This window comes from Lissotriton vulgaris, unplaced genomic scaffold (genome assembly GCF_964263255.1).
Source record: "Lissotriton vulgaris unplaced genomic scaffold, aLisVul1.2 SCAFFOLD_998, whole genome shotgun sequence".
Classification (NCBI taxonomy): Eukaryota; Metazoa; Chordata; class Amphibia; order Caudata; family Salamandridae; genus Lissotriton; species Lissotriton vulgaris.
In genome coordinates, this window is record NW_028251137.1 from 398,338 (window position 1) to 417,701 (window position 19,364).

At 45.3% G+C, this 19,364-nt stretch overlaps 1 protein-coding gene across 1 annotated transcript in view; it reads left to right on the plus strand.

Annotated features, from left to right (window-relative positions):
- IRAG1 (inositol 1,4,5-triphosphate receptor associated 1) overlaps positions 1 to 19,364 on the plus strand; it is a 434,599-nt gene that overhangs the window by 361,933 nt on the left and 53,302 nt on the right. Inside the window, exon 17 of the mRNA XM_086950734.1 lies at positions 10,111 to 10,227. Coding sequence (XP_086806860.1) covers positions 10,111 to 10,227 — 117 coding nt within the window. The remainder of the gene's footprint in view (positions 1 to 10,110; positions 10,228 to 19,364) is intronic.

Consider the following 19,364-nt stretch of genomic DNA (forward strand, 5'->3'; position numbering starts at 1 on the left):
GGGGATAAGAGCACTGCTATAAATTAGTTGTGCTCCTATCTACCAAACAATCCTCTACCCCACTGAATGGTACAGTGGGGTGGAGGAATGGTACACTGACAGAAGAGCCTGAGATCTAAAAAGCCATCCGCGACTGGGCCACATGGTCGCAGTGACCGGCACGTTCCCCTATCTAGAGACATTTGACCGTCAATAATTTTCCTTGCCTGGATCTTCATGAGCAGGAAAAATCTTACAATGGCACCGAGGCTCAGGAGAAAAATCCCCGTGAGTCAGGGACTTTGCGTTGTATTTTTTAGTGTAACAAACTCCCACTTTGGGAGTTTTTTATGCTAAAATAAAGTATATGAACGGGAAACAATAAAAATGGCACAAGCTCGGAATACTAGTAGCACTGCTGTCTATGCTTCTGCCGCAGTGGGAGATGCAAAGAAGATAGTGAGGCCCGTAGGGATCTCATAATATGTCAAATTGTTCTCTTCAGGGGAATGGAGGCCAGGGCCCCGTCTAACCTGGCACACTGGTGGGCCACCCACCAATGTGTAAATGACCCCCTTGGTGCCTTAAAAATCATAAGATTTGTGGAAATAGTGCTATATCTAATTGTGAATTACCAGGTAGAATTTCCTGTCATTTGATATAGGGATTTCCACTGGATTTACTACTGCAAATATCAAGGGATTTCCATTTACTCAAAACGATCCTAATCATCTGTTGTTCTCAGAATTTGGAACGTGTTTACTCTTGACACCTATCTTACTGCTATTCCACTCTCCCCTCTGCTAATATGTATAAATGTCTGGCTTTGATTTTTTCTATCAATTGCTTTGTTAATTTTTCCCTTTCTATCCCGCTGACGGCCCAGGGATATTCTTTCACTATACAAATATGTAAAACAATATGATAGGAAGTGTCAAAATCGAAAAGCCACAAAAAAGCAACTTAGCCATAAAAAGCAGGGAGATGGTTTGTTTTCAAGAAAGAAGAACTAACACTGTGAATCAAGGAGCACAGCCTATTTTCTTTACTTATGGAGCAGTGTGGAAGCCCATCAGTGGTACTTTAAGACAAACATAAAATGCTTTTGATGATAAACATACTGCAGTCTTTATTTTAACTACCACATCTCGAGCAGTGGGAACAATGCACCTGCCCAATCCCCCACAGAATATGGTCAAAATAAAAAAAGGTTCTGCAATAGACAACACTCCTGCTGCTACGGAGTGTAAATATGAAAATTGATAACAGCAGTACCGAGTATAATACCTCCTAATAGTCTGGAGCATGCCATATAGACTCAATCTCACATAAAATTACAATGATACTTACATTTATTATAATTTATCATATCAATATTCAATATTAGTTATACATACAAAACACAGTTTAAAGAAAATCCCTTCATTACACTATAAGAATAGCATTGAGCAATGTGCCAATACAGCCAAAAATTCTAAAATTCACGGAATGTATACAAGTTCTCAATATATGTGTAATTAATTCATAGGTCAGACATTGAATGATGAACAAAAAGGAATTTTTCAAGTCAGGTCTGAATAAACAACTTTTTTCAATGTACTATAGGGAAAAAAAATGTTCTATTTTAAAACTGTTCTGTATGTATAAATGATATTGAATTTTTGTATGATAAACTGTAATACATTTAATTATTGTAATTGTATGTGAAATTGAGTCCATATGGCATACTCCAGAAACTTATGAACTCTCTATGTTAATACCATTGTCTTCTAGTATGATTAAAAGAACAATTAAGAGGGCGTGGCTATGCAGTGTAGCGTGATGGCCACTGCCCAAAGAAGCTCTGGGAACTCTAACTCTTCCCCGCATATCCGATACAATTATCCGATACCCTGAGAGGAAATAAAGTGACCGGAAGGCCCCCGGCCTGGATCCAGCAAAAGCGGAATAGAGTTTGCCGTAGTTTACGGCCTGCAACAGGAGCGTGCGCCGGGACCTCGAGTGCCACCGGAGGCGGCATGCCTGCTTATGCAGGCGGACTGATCGTTCCCCTGATCCTGGGTCTGCCTCACTGCTCCACCTCTGGGGATAAATACACGGTGGTGAGTGATTTATGCAGGAGACAAGAGGTGTCTAAGCCGAGAAATCACGAGGCAGGGGCAAGAGCACCCAACAAACGGACACCGGACAGCACCGTGGAGAGGAAGTGTACCGGTAACGCAGTGAGTTCGTGAATTGGGCCTGCCACAAACAAGAGCAAGTGGGAGGAAGTGGGAGCGAATGGAGGCCTAGAGCTAGACATACACAGTCACCCCCCCGCCATCTCATCTGCGCTGAGAGATGGGGGTGGGGTATTCCTCCCTCCCCCGAACAGGGCGATGGAGCCCGCACGTGGAGCTGTGGGTGGCAGCCCAGGCCTACAAAAGACCCGGGGGACTGGGAAGACACGAATATTGGAGGGAGGAGGAGGGCAACCTCCTCATATGCAGTGCAATGTCATGGCAGGAATCGCCTCACAGCCCACGAACCGGGGCTCCTATATAGTATCAAACCGGGGAGTGCACAAATAGCGGAGCTAAGGTGCAGAACTCATTGACACCACGGTGGGGCTTCAAGAGAGACAATAGACCCTCGTCCACCCACAGTCTATCCCTAACAGCCCGGCCGGTCCATACCAGGGAGGTTGAGATCAGGACCCATTGTGTTTTCCCATCACCGGCGAAAAGAGATGGTGAAGGAACTTGGCCCTGCCGCCTACTACCGCCAACCGGAGGGACCAAGGCGGTCTACGAGCGGCACAATGTCATCCAGGAGATGCCCCAAAACTGTACAAATGAATAAACTATACCGCTATACGCTCCCCAAGGAGTCCTGGCAGGATCCTTCACCCAAGGACAAAAACACTGGAGAACAGGGAGGAATGAACCCAGAACCCACCCTTAAAGACGTCATGGCGGCAATAGCAGGGGTAAAAACCTCGCTGGAACAAAAGATGGACTCCATAACCATAGAAGTGAACCTAATATGGGCAGACCTAACCAAAAATAGTGAAGGAGTCAAGCAGGTGGAACTCACAACTGCGAGCCTAGTAGAAGACACCTCACAACTGCAATCCAACGTGAGACTTATAGACTTTCCAAAAGTTTGCAGACACTATGCTGGATGACTATGAAGGACATCTTAAGCATAACAACATGTGCATACTGGAGTTCCAGAGAAATCTGAGGGCCAAGCAACAGATCTATTCGTGGAGGACCTCATCCTTAAGCACCTACAACCCAAGGGGCTAGGAAAGTTCTTTGTCATAGAGAGAGCTCACAAAGTACCCGGGCGTCGTCCGAAATGCGGAGCCCCCCTCGTCCAATTGGGGAGCCAGCCCCCCCCCTCGTCCAATCCTCGCCAGAGTTCTCAACTTCCAAGATCGTGATGGTATACTCCAGCATGCCAGAGCGGGGCTCCCACTCCGATATGAAAATGCAGATATAACCTTCTTTCCCGACTTGGTCCAGAGGCAACGAAGATCCTTTCTGGAAATCAAGAAGACACTTAGAGACAGGGGCTTCAACTATGCTATCTTGTTCCTGGCCCCGCTCCGGGTGGAGGTGGATGAAAGGGCCTGGTCCTTCGACCATCCAGAGTCTGCAGCAGAATGGTTCGAGAGCCGCTGAGCAGCAGGTTATGAAAGTAGATGTGGTGGACTATAATCAGACTGTGCATGTTATGGCCTGAGGAAGCCTATGACGGAACGTACCCCAGTGCGAGGTACGTCAAGCCCTGGCCAGGGTTGGGAACGAACACTGGGGAGCATCTTTGGACTTATACACAGGGCGGGTGCCTTCCAAAGACAAAAGACATGATTTACTCTCAGGGAACTGTATCGTAGTCTCAAATGGGGGGAGGAGGGAAGGACGAAGCGCCACGCACCCCACTTTTCTGCACTTAGTTAACTAGTTGGGCGACAGGCACTCTGCAAGTTGAAACATGGGCAGTTTGGAGCCCAGAGTGCAGGGCCGCAGGGAGGGTGGCGTTTGGGAAGGGATCTTAGAATTGTTAGGATTTAAGGTCAATGTAGTAGTTGTTATATCGACAGCACAAGATTGCATCGCAACAGAGGAGAAATAAACAGACACAGATTTAGATGAATGCACAGTGGGACACTGGGATTAAGATCCTAAGTTGGAATGTCAATGGGCTTGGTGATAAAGTAAAGCGTAGAGTGGTCCAACAGTACATAAAGTGGCAAGCCCCAGACATTATCCTTCTGCAAGAAACACACCTTGTGGGGAACACCTGCAAGGCAATGAATAGAGGGGGATACAAATTGATAGCTCATGCTGGCTTCACGACCAGCTCGCGAGGGGTTGGCATAATGGTCAGAAACACATTTCCTTTCTCCGTACAGGGTAGATACATAGGAGTCCCAGGATTCTGGGAGGGGAAAACTGTAATGTTTATATCGGTCTACATGCCCTCTGGTTTCCAAGGTGATACATTTAAGGACCTAGGCACGATCCTCTTATCACTTCCAGAGGGTCTACTAGTAGTAGGGATTGCCTTTAATGCAGTGGTCTCAGGGATTCTAGACCGACACCCCCCTAGACCGACACCCCCAGTGAAATTAAGCCTTCTAATAGGTGGTTGCCCAGATAGGATCCAGCACACCTTTTGGTCAGGGGCCCACCACAACCTCTCTCGCATTGACCATATTCTGGTCCCAGCGTCACAGGTACTCAATATTCGCGAGGTCCGGCACCTGGCCAGGGGAATTTCCGACAGCTCACCGATATGGGTACATATGGTCTTAGGCCAAGCAAGGGTTGGGAGAGTCGCTCCCATCAGTCCCTGGTATCTCTGGGACCCAGGAATCCAGAAAGAACTAAATCAGGCTACGGAGCATTACTTTCAAGAGAATGTGGGTACAGTGGAATCTGCCCAAACGTTGTGGGAGGCTTAGAAATCAGTAATACATGGGCAGGCCCTGTCCCTGATCGCTGGTAAAAAGAAATACAGGTTGAAAGAAACAGTGCAGGCAGAGGATGAGGTCCGTAGATTGGAGGATGAGCTAGAGCTGGAAGTGACCCCTGAGAAACTTCACGCACTACACCTCAAACAAGATGAGTTTAAAGCATTAGCCACTGATATAGCCAGGACCCTGGGGAGAGAAACACAAAGCAGAATATAGGAGCTGGGGGAAGAAGCTGGGAAATTAATCTCATGGCTTGACAAGAAAGAGTGGGCCAGCCGTCTGGTACCTGAGTTGAGGGGGGAGGACGACACTCCAATCACTGATCCACTAGAAATAGCAAACCAATTCGCTGAATATTATCAGACAATATATCACACTAGCGGACAGTACTCCAAAGAGGTCTCTTGGGCGTCAATACATGACATTAGACTCCCCTCCCTGATGGAAGAAAATCGAAACTATTTAGAAGCCGAGTTTACCAATGACGAAACTGCACAAGCAATCAGAGCTCCCCACTCAGGAAAGCCCTAGGTCCCAATGGAATACCCATCGCGCTATACAAGCTCAGACCCGACAAGATAGCCCCGCACCTCCGATCAATGTTTATGGACAGCAGGGAAAAGGGAATGCTCCCAGATGACCAGAGAGTAGCCACCATTGTAGTTATCCACAAGGAAGGTAAACCAAAAACCAGCTGTGCCTCTTATAGGCCGATTTCCCTCCTCAACGCTGAACCCAAAACCCTTGCGAAACTTCTCGGAAATCGGTTAGTGAAAGTAATAGGCAGCCTAGGGCATCTTGATCAGTCAGGATTTATGCTGCATTGAAACACCGCCTTGAATCTATGTAGGGTGCACTGGGTGTTGAGGAGAGCAGCTACTATCCAAGAGGCGGCAATACTGGTCTCATTGGATGCCACCATGGCGTTCGATATGTTTGAATGGCCGTATCTCTTTGCAGTGCTCGCCAAAATGGGGTTTGGGCCTACCTTTAAGGACTGGGTTCAGCTACTATATTCGAAACCAATGGCACAGGTGGTGGTAAACAATAGGAAGTCGGCAGTGTTCCAACGGAGCCACGGGACATGCCAGGGGTGTCCCTTGTCCCCTTTCCTGTTCACTCTCGCCCAGGAGCCTCTGGCGGCATGGATCCGCAAAGACTCGGTCATCCAAGGTCTTCACTGGTCCCCTAGCTGGGAGGACAGGATCTCCCTTCATGCAGACGAAATCCTGCTATATTTGGCCTCCCCGAAAGCATCCTTAGTGTGGGTACTGGATATTCTGGCAGTATTTAGCAGATATTCAGGGTTCAAGATAAACTGGAGTAAGTCCCTTATTTATGTCCTTAAGGGAGAGCCACCTATCCCACCGCTAAATTGTCCAATACAAACAGCAGCAGAGGGCTTTAAATACCTTGGTATTTTCATCTCACTGAGCCAGTCACTTCATTTTAACCAGAATCTTCTGGCACCAATACAGAGATTGAAAAGTGATATAGCGAGCTGGAAAACACTGCCAATCTAATTGCTGGGCAAAGCAGCCTTCTTTAAAATGATGGCGCAATCCCGCTTCCTGTACGCCCTACAGAACTCATTGTACCCAGTCCTTAGGTCATACCTCCAAGATATTGGGGGCCTCCAGAGGGACCTATTGTGGGACGGGAAGCCCAGAATCACATTGACTAAACTTACCCTAAATTGGTACGACGGGGGGATTAGCCTCCAGGATATCAAAAAGTACTATTAGGCGACCCAGCTCGCAGCCATAAACCGAGGCACCTTTGGCCGTCCTGACGACCCAGGATACACCATGGATAGAAGGCTTTTGACAGGAGGGAACTACAATAGAGCACTTTACTCCCGACCATGGAGATACTCCTTAACAGGACCGACCAACCACTCTGTCCAGATATGGCATGTAGTTAATGAACAAAACACACAAGATGATGGACGGAATGTTGCACATTGGCAAAACATTCACCCCCAGTCACAGATCGTTATTTGCATATGGCCATGTCTGAACTGGGGTGGCGCCGTGAGCAAAATAACGATGGATTAAACCAAGATCTGTGACTGGGGTGAATGTTTTGCCAATGTGCAACATTCCATCCATCACCTTGTGTGTTTTGCTGTTCGCCCAATGTGGGAAGGGTATGCCCTGACGTGGGTCCCGTGCTCACTACACCACTGGAGTCAAGCTATCCTGGCTGATGACGGCTGATAACCAGAAACCGGTCCTAGGATGCTTGATTCTGGTCCAGGGAAGACATGGCTTGGCAGTTCGGGCTGGACTGTTCCCATGAGGCACAGGGTCAAGACTGATTTGCATATGGCCATGTCTGAACTGGGGTGGCGTGGTGAGCAAAATAACAATGGATTAAACCCAGATCTGTGACTGGGGGTGAATGTCTTCCATCCATCACCTTGTGTGTTTTGATGTAGTTAACAAACACCTGGCTGGGACCGTAGGCTCACACTGGCAACCCCCTTGTGTGATTCCGAAAAGCTGGGGAATTTGTGGAGTACGCAGGGATTTGATAAGTGGGATCTTATCAGGATCTCGCAGATAAAGCATTTGTGGGTTCAAGGAGAAATTATATTGTTTGCCTCCCTCCAACAGCAATATAGCTTGGCAGAAGCAGAGCGCTTCAGATATTTCCAGATCTGCCATGCTTTTCAGACCCACCTTCCCAAGGAGTCCTCCCCTCCCTTAGAGGATAGAGTATTGGACGGCCACCTGCCTGAAAAGACCATTTCCCTGATTTATAAAAAACGAATCAATAACATGACGGACCACTTCAGTCACTTAAAGAAAAAAGGATACGGGATGGAATTGAGATCATTGAGGAAGAGTGGCAAGAGGCTGTGTCTTCCCCGAGGAAGATAGCAATCCAGGCCAGATTGCACTTAGTCTAACTCAAAATTCTCAACAGAATCTACATAACAGGACCATGTCTGGTCCGCATTGGTAGAGCAGAGAGTGGGGAGTGTAGACATAAATGTGTAAATGAGGGCACCTTCATGCATATCATATGGGAGTGTGACCAAATACAAGCCTACTGGCGCTCAACACATTTCATCCTCAGTGAGATACTTACACTTGAACTCTGTCTGGAGGCTCATAGGTGCCTCCCAAGTATATGGGAGCCTACAGACCTCACTTCTTACAACAAACTCTGGGAAATCCTGGCTGTGATTAAAGCGAAGAGAAATATTGCACGAAACTGGGGAGCCTTTCAACCCCCCCAGAGTAGAGACCTGGAAGGAAGATCTAGAATGGTGCATGTTTAGAGAGAAGTCAATCTACATAGCGAGAGAGTGTCCGGAAAAAATGGACCGGGTTTGGGGCCACATACAGAGGCGAGATATGTACCCCGCTTTAGCACAGGAGTATTGAAGATACCCCAACCCCCTAATTTGTCCACACAGTGTATTATGGTATGAATCTATGTAATAATGTATCTAAGATACCTGAAATGTACTATGTCTCCTCAGCACACTATGTATGTTATGTCAATGATAATTTAATAAAAAGAAAGTTAAAAAAAAAGTACAATTAAGGATGTTGGCATATGTTATCAAGCAAGCCTAAGGAGTGGAGGGCAGGATGCATTGTATTGGGTAATTGAAAAAAAAATCCCTGAGGACTAATGTTTGCCTCTTTACTGAGAGAAAACTTTCAATCACTTAACTCAGGTTCACTGTTTATATTTTCTTTCAAGATGTTGTGATGGTGTGCTTCCCTAGGGTAAAGGTCCAACCTGGACACATGATTACAGGTTTTGCCATCCAACACTGAAGCACACACTCTGCTCTTTCTTGTAGATTCCTTGATAAGAATATCAATTTTGAGCAGATACAGTTACATTTCTTCCATTTATTTGCATCAACATCCGGTATATGGTATAAGCAGTTTTTCACAATGTAGGCAGATGACATGTGTTTTGTCCACAGGACTTTTTCAGGACCCAAAGACGCCAAACCTGTATATGTATATAAACATGTATGTATATATACAGGTTGGGCGTCTTTGGGCTTTTACTTATGTTGTGCTTATCATAGTCCTTAAAAAAGAAATTGCTGGGTTTGACTGTTATCCTGCTACTCTTCCTGTTTAACAATCACTGCTCGGCATCTTCTGGATACTACTAATTTGGATTTTGACTTCCATTGGTTTGCCATCAATATATTTTTGCAGATTGATACTGTGGCATGGCGATTACTTTAAATTAGCTTCTGATTAGAAGAACCTACAAAGATTGGTGATATATTGCTACCAGTTTACTAGTTTGGTAGTTGTACATAGTCTTTAGCCTTGAAAAAGACCTGGGGATAAAACACAAGTTGGCTGCCTACTTGGATAAACACTGCTTGGACCATATACAGGATTTTAAGGCAAATAAATAGGAGAAATTGAAATGAATCTGCTCACACATTGACTTACTTATGAAGGAATCTACAAGAAAAGAGTGTGATCTTCCAGGTTGTATGGTCAAGTTTTCCGGACTCTGATACAATATGGTAATTAACACATCATATGGCTGGGTGCCGTCATCGCATGAGTGCCACAACCCGGCTTGGATACTTGATATTTCTCTTGAACTACCCCATAGAATTGTTCAGATGTGCAAGCATATAGCATAGCCACCCCTTTGTTTTGATTCAGACAGGATTACAGGCTGTCAAAAATTATGAATATTAATTTCTTGTAGATCACTGCATGTTTTACCTCTCTGAATCAGTTACTAGCTTTCATGGAACCAGCTCCCTTTCAATAGACCAGACACAGTTTGCCCATAGCCAGTTATGCTTTTGCCATAATTAGTTGCTAATATACTTATTTTATATTTTGAGGCATCTGGTGATTTAATACAAGAGACACAGGCACCAATATATTCTCAATTTTCTGTCTTATTTTTAAATAGAAGTGTTCATGGATTACAAATGATTATTACTGTGTTTACCCCAGTATTAATCTTGGCAGTTGCAACGGTCAATTGACGTCATTAGTATATTGTTTTCAATCTTCATTCATTTCCAGTGTTGCCTTCGTTTTGACTTCTTTTTTTATATATAATTAAGAAAACTATGTAATTAAACATTTGAAAAATTCAGTGTTCTCTACTTGCTCAAAACTCACAAATTTTATTTCTAACTTGCCAAGTAGGAAGTCACCAGTAGACCGTGAGCCTGATGTGCCTGTGGCTGTGCAGCCCCAGGTGTCCATACAGGAGATCAACGCTGAGCTGAAAGCAAAAATAGAGGCGGAAGCATACAAGAAAGGGTGAGCATTTGCAAGGCGACCTAACATTTTGCCTCCATAAACACATTTATTTCATGAATGTTCTTTCTTATCAATGCAAAAAAAAAGTCTCCTTTGAGACGATTAGAACCAGTTACGGGTCTACCATGTTAAAAGACCTTGTTATCACTGTGGCATTTATTTTAATATCGGTCAGTTTGATAACATTACCTTTTCCCAAAATTGTGTTTTTTCTCATTAAGACAGTTCACTAAGTGAATTCTGGTGTCTGTATTCTGGTTTCATCTGCACACCACAAGGCTATTCAATGTACAGCCCTTATTTATGAGTTTCATTCAATTCATCCAACCTTATGCTGGAATAAAATGTTTACTTTAAGACATTTCCCAACTCTTTGGAGCAGGGTGTGCAGTATATCAGATACCTCTTATTTGAATCTCTGCCATGTTGGTTAAGAAACGCAACACCATTACAGAGGCACATTTGGGCCTCTGTGGTTGAGGTTCACCCAGCACTCCATTGGAATACCCATTTGTATATCAACAGGGGGCTTAGTGCATACAGCATCTGTGGAGCAGTGAGGTGCCCAACCGTTTATGGAACCTCCAACCGCTCAGGGGGTTCCCATTCAGCCCAGAGCCAATGAATATGTGTGAGATATGGGAAACTCAGAGGTCTATCATCATGATCTGCAGGGGGTGAGGGCATCATGTTGATTCATGCCACTGTGCATCATTTATAAATGTGCAGTCTCTTGAATGATATAAGCCAAACAATTCATAGTTGTGGCTTTGATCCCTTGAAATCTTGTGAAAGGTAGTCAAAGGGGGTAGAGGCGGGTTATCAACTGGGGCATCATGGAGCTGTCCAATAAACCAATACATACTGACCATTATCGTTGCCTACATTGGTCTTTATTTCATTTAGCAATGTTAACAAAAGCATGACTTGAGTGTTTTTGTTAGAAATAGGATTTCTGGTTGCTAGGGCTTGTTCCTAAGCCAGGCAGAAACCACCACTCTAGTCAGGGTAAGTGAGTTACACGCTGAAGATAACCCCTGCTCACCCCCTTGGTAGCTTGGCACGAGCAGTCAGGCTTATCCCAGAGGCAATATGTAAAGCATGTGTGCAACACACACACACAGCAGCAACACACCATAAAAGAAACCCCACACAAGGTTACATAAAAAATTGCCTTTGTATTATCCAAAACACATTAGATCATAACCACACATATACACTGTGCCAACTGGCAACAGGTAGTAATTTATAGGGGTTATATACAAGACAGGGCCAATCGGGCCGCTGTCAGCACCATAAGATCAGGTAATCACACAACCAGTAACTACTGGTAAAATAACGTACTCCGCATTATCATAAGCAGCATAAATGCATTATGTCTGCATCACGTTAGGTATGAACCATATTATGAAACCACATTTAGTCATAACTACATTATGCAGGCAGGCACATGAGGCATGAACACATTATGCATAAATCATAATTAGCCACAGGGCACCGTGAACATCGGTCACAGAACCCCTAGACCAGTGCGTATCTCCTTAGCCCCTCTTGGGCATAAACATAATTGCACCTTAGGTCATAGCAATACAATGAATGACTCCAGGCCAACTGGCCTTCCTTGGGTGTCCGCCTGGGCGGTCCTCAACACCCTTTGTCCTCCAAAGTCAGGACTCTCTTTGCCCTGTGTGCTTTTTTATCAGATGCCCACGTTCCAGCAGTGCCGCCGTGAACACCAATCTTTGCCCCTAACTCAGGGCAACACAAAAGTACACCGTGCAATCTCGGACCCCGAGTGGGGAAGGAAGCCAACACTTTGCTACCCCGGCCCAGAATAAGTAATGCTCCCGCCCTCATGGTGATCGGAGCTAAATGCCCGGAAGCTCAGCCCCACTCACCATTCCCGTGGGGGCTGAGCGGTTCTCCTCACAGCCATCGGCTGAATTGTGTGAGAGGCGGAGCATTCCTGCCTATGTCGGTTCCGCTCACAGAAGAAAGGCGGGAAGCAGCAGAAGGGAGCCCACAAGGCTCTGCTCTTCAGGCACCGGCAACTCTCTCCATCTGCAGCATCCGGGGCTCTCGGCTTCCTGGGCCTTAGGCCCACCCACGACCAGGCCTTCCATCGCCTTTCTTCTGGGAGGCAATTCCTCTCTGCCGCAACTCCTCCCACAACCAGGCATTGGCACCTGTCTTCTGGGTAGCGCTGGTGACGTTCTGGTCCACAAATGCAGAGTAGGCTCACGCTTCTCAGGGCATAGATGCGGGGTTGGCTCCTGCCCCACCGAAATGCAGAAATTCAGAAATGCAGGGTGGGCTCCCGCTCTACCACCAGCAGCACGAGGGAATCCCTACATCGGGATTCCCTCTGAATACGTTGCATCCCAGCGCTGCAGGCCACAAAAGTTTCTCAGACCCTGGGATAACCAAGAAGAGCTCCGCAGCACTCACGAGGCGCTAGGAGCCAGGAATTCCAAAGTTCCACGGGCACAAGGCTGGGCCCAGGCAGGCTAGCTCACAGGGCTCTCCAGCAAGGAGGTAGTCCCTCGTGGCGGTTTCTCCTGGGGGTCAGCCAGCAGTAAGTATCCCAAAGCACAAGGAAGCACACTCTCATGGGGTCACAGCCCAAGTACTTATACTCATTTTCCCTTACTTCTGCCCTGGCATAAGGCTTGGGGAACCAGCCTCAACTGGTTCTGGGGGGTGTTGAAGCACTCTGTTTACCAGGTTTCCACCCTCCTTTGTCAGATGGGGCTCGGTCCTCAGACACACCACAGGGGGGCGGAGCCAGCATTCACCTAAGCAGGCACAGACCTATTCAGTGTCAGGGGACTACTCCTCCCACTACTCCAAATGCAGATCTTCCATTCAGCCTAGCTCTGACTCACACTGCCCTCCCTGGAGCCACACACCTCACCAGCCTCACCAGACATGCAATACACATCAGGCAGGCCGACACTAAGCACACAGAATTGCCAACTTCTAAAAGTGGCATTTCTAAAATAGGGATAATAAATCTGCTCACACCATTGCGCAGCATTTATTATTACTATACCAAACTTGACCACGCAGCTCCTCTCATATCAGGAATTTCCACTGAAACACTTATCAGGGAATCCCCAATGCATTCCTACGGGAGATCAGCCTCACAGCAGTGAGAAACAAAAATTACTGCCACACACTTAAGGTACATGTCCTACCGTTTACCTACAAAGCACCCTGCCCATAGGGCTAGCTAGGGCCTACCTTAGGGGTGACTGACATGCAGTAAAAAGGGGAGTCACAGACGTGTCACATCACAGCGGCAGTTACACTGTGTGCACAGGCCCTGCAATGTCAGAGGCCTGAGACAGGTTTGAAAGGCTAATTTGGTGGGTGGTGCAAACAGAGCTGCAAGCCCACCAGTAGCATTTAATTTACTATATGAGATATATATGAGATACCACATTACTGAGGACTGACAGGTAAATTAAATATGCAAAACAGGTGTAGACCAATCTTACTATGTTTACCTCAGAGAGCACACACACTTTACACTGGACAGCAGTGCTAAAGTGCCCAGAGTCCTAAAACCACCAACATCAGGTCAGAAAAAAGACTAGGAGGAAGGCAAAAAGTTCAGGGAGGACTCTGCAAAAATGCTCAAGTCCAACAGTTTTCATGAATGCTGCCAGAGCACACGTCAACCCTCTCATCCTCACCGGGCTTCTTATGAAGAGAGGAAGAGGAGGAGTGGTGGGTTAAGGGGGCTGAGGCATAATCTATCTACAAAGTGCAATTTAAAATCTCTGCACTATTTAAATGGTTGTCTGTCTGGATTCTCCATTTGTGAGGGGCATATTTAATTATTCTAAAGTCCCCTCACATAGACACAATCCATTTTTATTTAGCAGGCATATTGTGCATGCCTCAAGCAGCACAGTATATTTGGTAAAATGGGTCTGAGGGTGCCCATCAGTGCCTCCCTATGCACAACCGGAATTCACACAGGGCATCAGGGGTGGGATCTGAAACCCTATCCCATCTTTTGATAGTGCTTGTGTTCCAGCAATGTCTGAACTGTGAGAATGCATGTGGCTAATCTTCTTGATGTAAAACAATCAACCATAAGAGCCAGGAATCTCCATGACTAGAGTCCACGGGAACCCTGAGCTCATTGAAAGTGAAGTCAGTATAAGTGCTAGTTGGGGATCATAGCGAAGATGGTTCTTTATGGTCTAAAGAACAATCCCTTGTTTATGATAGAGCACTTCATACCACCGCTTTTGAGTGTTGTTAATAACAGGTATTACTAGTTATTCTATGTAATTACTTTACCCATCTTCAGCAGAATGAAAGGCTGATAAGCCTTACCAGGATATGAACCTGTGAACTGTACACTGCATGTCTTAGCTCTCTGAGTCAGTCACCAGCCATAATGTGTGTTGAAGGCCTGGACAAAAGCGTAACAATGCTTATTCCAGGTCTGGCTTGAAAATAAGGCTGGATGGAAGGTTCTGCTCCTAAAAGCAGCCTTTTATGCAGTTGAGTATCATTGGTGTCATGAGCCCCAATGTAAGTAAGGAAAATGGCCCCCTTGCTTTCCAGTTGACCACAATTCTAGTGCAAATCACTCCTCACATCTCTGAGCTGCAGTGATTGCTGCAATGCCCCTGTCTGTATTTTAGGCATGTTGATGCATTTATTGTATGGCATGCTACGACCTATCAATAATCAAGTGGTAACATAAAAGACATCATGATTCATCATACATGTAAATGTGAAGTTTACAATACGTTTTCTGTTATTTTTCTGCTTTCGTCACAGTTTCAACTCAAGCAATTGCTTTATTCAATCCTTATTGGTACGTTTATAGCTTCCACACCCACAACCCCACTCTTGTCAAAAGTAAAACATCAGCATAATAGTGTCACTTCCCATTTCACATTAGTGGCTAGGGGGCAGCGGGCTGGAAAGAGGTGCTGAATGGTCGTGCTGGCCCCAAGGAAAAATTTGAAGAGAGTTGACCTTCATCCCTCATAAGGGAAGACTATCAGGATAAATATTGAAGAAGATTCACTCAGAGCTCATAGGGAGATGTAGATATAACAAAGGAAATCACATAAATGCATAGTGAACCTCCACTTCCCCGTTCACTTTGAGGGAGTTTGTGGAAGATAGGGAGGCAACAGCGAGATTTCCCTCCCACCCTGATGCTAGCTGGTCCTGATGCGGGGAGATAACATGAGCAGAAATTAGTTCCTTGCCCCATGGACCTGACATGGCTGCTGCCTTGGGCTGCCTGCATTAGAACCTCTTATTTTACTCTTTGGCAGATCTGATGTATTTGATGATGCAGGAGAGAGGCTATGATGGGCGACTTATTCGCCTCCACATTACACATGTCCTTTGCCTGCAATCCTGGCTTGTTGTCTAAGCCTGGCTTCAGTGCCGGAGGAAAAGCAATAGCACATGTTATTCAGCTTGGCTGTCCTCTGGGCTTGCACACTTCACAGAAGCTTAATGCACAGATCAAGTCACCCTAGATTCAGATAACCCTTGCAATGCTCTCACAACTGGGCATAGGTGGAGAATGTCAGTCACTCAGTTTGTGTTTCACATACATTTTACGTGTTAAACAAAGGCAATAACTGTTTCTCACAGCACCAGCAGAATGGGACTTTTGAATCTAAATAGCCTACCAGGGTGACCTTTGAAAAATGTGATCCACAGACATTTTCCCACTTTGCTCATGCCTTAACACATCCAAGGTACTGAGTTATGAGGGTGAGTGTGGGAGTGGGAGTGAGAACACGAGACAGTTAGAATGAGTTATTAGGGGGAGTGGGAGAGCGATGTGAAAGAGCATGTGTTTAAATGTTGCTGTGTGGGTGAGAGTATGAAATACAGTGAGTGTGTGTGTGAGAGAGATGAGTGAGAATCAATGAGTGAATGAGGGTGAGCATGTGTGATTGTGTTTGTGACTGTTCATGAATGTGAGTGGTGAAAATTAGTGAGAATTTGTGAAAGTAAGATTAGTGTATGTGCAAATGTGTCTGTGAGTGACAGCAAGTATGAGGGTGTGTATCTGAGAATGAGTGAAAGTGACAATGCGTGAGAAGGATTGAGCGAGAAAGGGAGACATTGAGAGTGAGTGAGAAGTGTATAAGGCAGTGATAGTATGTGAGATAGTGAGAGTGAATTAGCATAAGTGAGGAGAGTCAGACAGGTGAAGTGTTGTTATGTAATTCCTATATTACCCATACATGGCCTGCGCATTTGGATAACATAAACTGTGGGTTTGGAGGCAGACTGGCTCTGAGCAACCCCACCGAGAATGTTAGCCTGTTTGCATTAACTACCTCACAGTCCCACTAGTATCTCCTCCTATCGGGCAGAGAATAGTTTCTGGCAACCTTGGAACATGACAACCCTGATCCCTCAGGATCGTGGAAACAATGTACAACTTTTCACTCAGTCACTCGTGCTCACTTATGCGGTCTCAGAAGAAAACAGTTGGGCATGTTACAATAAGAATTTCTTGCACAGTTGTTCTTCTAGTGTAAAATAGATGTGCTGCGATAATCGTTAGACAGTACCAGATATATATTATTAGCAGAACCGTGAATATAAAAGGATAGTACAGTTCTACCATCTTGCAATAAGCATGAATAAAGACATGAATATGAAATGCATGATAAAAGTGCGCGTACACCTACAATGCCTATCTAGATGTACCGAGGTGTACCGAGCTTGTGAGTAGGTGTGAAGGCAAGAATCCCTCTAGGATTTATTTGAACCCCATTACCTGAAGTGAGAGAGCGTGGGGCCCTGTCCTGGTCTCGAGTTCGACACCCTGCAAGGGATGTGTTAGACCACGGTCAGCTGGAGCGTCTGCATGCAGGAGCCTCAGCGTCTCTGGTCAGTGTGTTGGCCTGGAAGTCTTGGTTCCCTCTATCAACCCTAGCAAGATGTGCTGTATTTATACAAAAAGTATCTAGGGTTTCTTTGCCCCTTGTCTCATGTATTAGCCATTGTTGGATTTGAGGATGACGTATGGGATGAACCTTGTATGTAGATATGGTGAGGTAGGTGGTGCAGCGCCTGCCTTGTTTCCAAGAACCCTCATGAATATTCATTCATACTGTATGAGTCCATTGATGAAATTATAGGTCGCTATTGTTCAGGAAAAACCTCCTTCTGCACCCAGGACTAGAACTAGGTAAAGGTTCAATCCTAAAGGCTCGTTACTGTGTAGTATAAGGGAGATAATGTAGGTGAAGGTATATGATATTACCCGGGCATATATTAGGGTACCTATATGAAACATAACAGTGTGAAAGGGTGACAGTGAGTGAGAGAGGGTGAGAATCAGTGAATGAGAATGAGACAAAGTGTGAAATAGAGTAAGAGTGTGTGAGTGTGTCAGCATATTTGAGTGAGTGAAAGTAGGTATCACTTAGATTTAAAGAGTGAGGGAGTGTTGATATGAGTGAGCTGGAATAAGTGACTGATGGGCTGTGAGTCTGTGCAAGTGTGCCTTATGCTTTCATATTTGCCACTGGCCATGGCATACTCAGGGCAATTATTGGCCTATGGAGGTACCCAAGGCCATGCACTGGCCTGTTTGAGGTAATTCTGGTAAGGGAGTTCACCCATGTCAAAATGCAAGTCTGGCACACTGGAATTTATTCTTGTAATATGAGGCAACACATTCCAAACGTCTGTAACTGGCATATTGTATGTAATTCTTGACATAAAGGGTTTACCTTTTACAACATCTGGCACTGGCACACTAGAGATAATGTTTACCATATAGGGGAACCTATGGCAAAGTTTGGAAAAAAATGGGCCAATTACAGGGAAGGGTTAGGCTTCATTAGCATGCCATTAAAGTACTGGGATATTTAATTAGTGCCTTTTCTGAGACTATGGTAGTTTAGCACATTCTCTTGAAACTGTGCTTTAAAATCCACCATTTGAAGTCATTCAAAACAAATGGCTCAGAGGAGATCCCCCCAAGCTATCTGTAAACAATTTGGGCTCACTTGCTTCGCTCACCCACTGGAAATCAGAGTAAGTATTACACCCCACCACTTGCAAAGATCATCATCAACCACATGTGGGGAAATGTTATAAGGATGGTTCCAATACACGTTTTCTTCCTTTTAATATAGAAAATCATTTTGGCATCTTCCATAGTATTTACTAAAAAATGGCTGTTTGAAAGAACACAAAAATTGACATGCGATTGGGGTTTACCTCCATTTGGTACCTTTTTCAGATGTAGGCAAATTACAATGTAGATATTAATCAGCAGGAGGTATATTTCAGTTAATGTTCACATACTATGCCAGCATTTGTTTAAATTGAGTATTATTTGTGCCCATTTGGCAATCTGTGGCAATGTCCATGAAAATCACAGATTGTGTTTGGCTGGGATCTGTTTGCTGCTTAATCATTTGCCCGCCCACTCAAGCAGACCTCTCCTTGCCCAGTATGCCAAGCCAGGCAAAGATCAAAAACAAAAGGTCCTTCACCTTGCAATGCCTCTTGTTTGGCTTCCACCGTGGCATTACACATATATCTTCACACCCAGTTTATTAAGTGGGAAGATTGTGTTTGTGGTACCTCTGTTTCAAAACATCACTCTCTGCCTTGTGCAAGGATGGTGTGGCGGTTCTTATTCTCTGATTCCTCTCCCCAGGCTTGTGTAAGGGCTGAGGAGGGTAAATATTGCCCTCCCCCACCACACCCAAGGCGTGAAATTGTGAGCTTATGAATCCACTCCCTGGATTGTTTGCTGATATTCTGGTGTATGATAAATTCTCCATGTCTGTGTTTTTAAGGCTGGGAGGAATTTGTGTCCTCCTGTTTTGCCAAATGATGGGAAAGTGTTTTCCTCCTTCCTGGCCTTTCTTGTAGGACCTCGTGCACTCCTCTGCCTTACTGGTAAATGTGTTTGCCACCTTGTTTTGATCAAGGACATGGGTCGATTTTGTATCCCTGCACCTTGCCCCAAAGTGAGTTTGATGCATTCCCTTCCACTTTGCCCAAGGGTGAGGCAAATTGTCAGTGGTCCTAACCTTCCCTACCATGCCCATGAGAATGGTGGGAATGTCCCAAATGAGGGTAATGGTCAGAGCCGCATCCACCACATT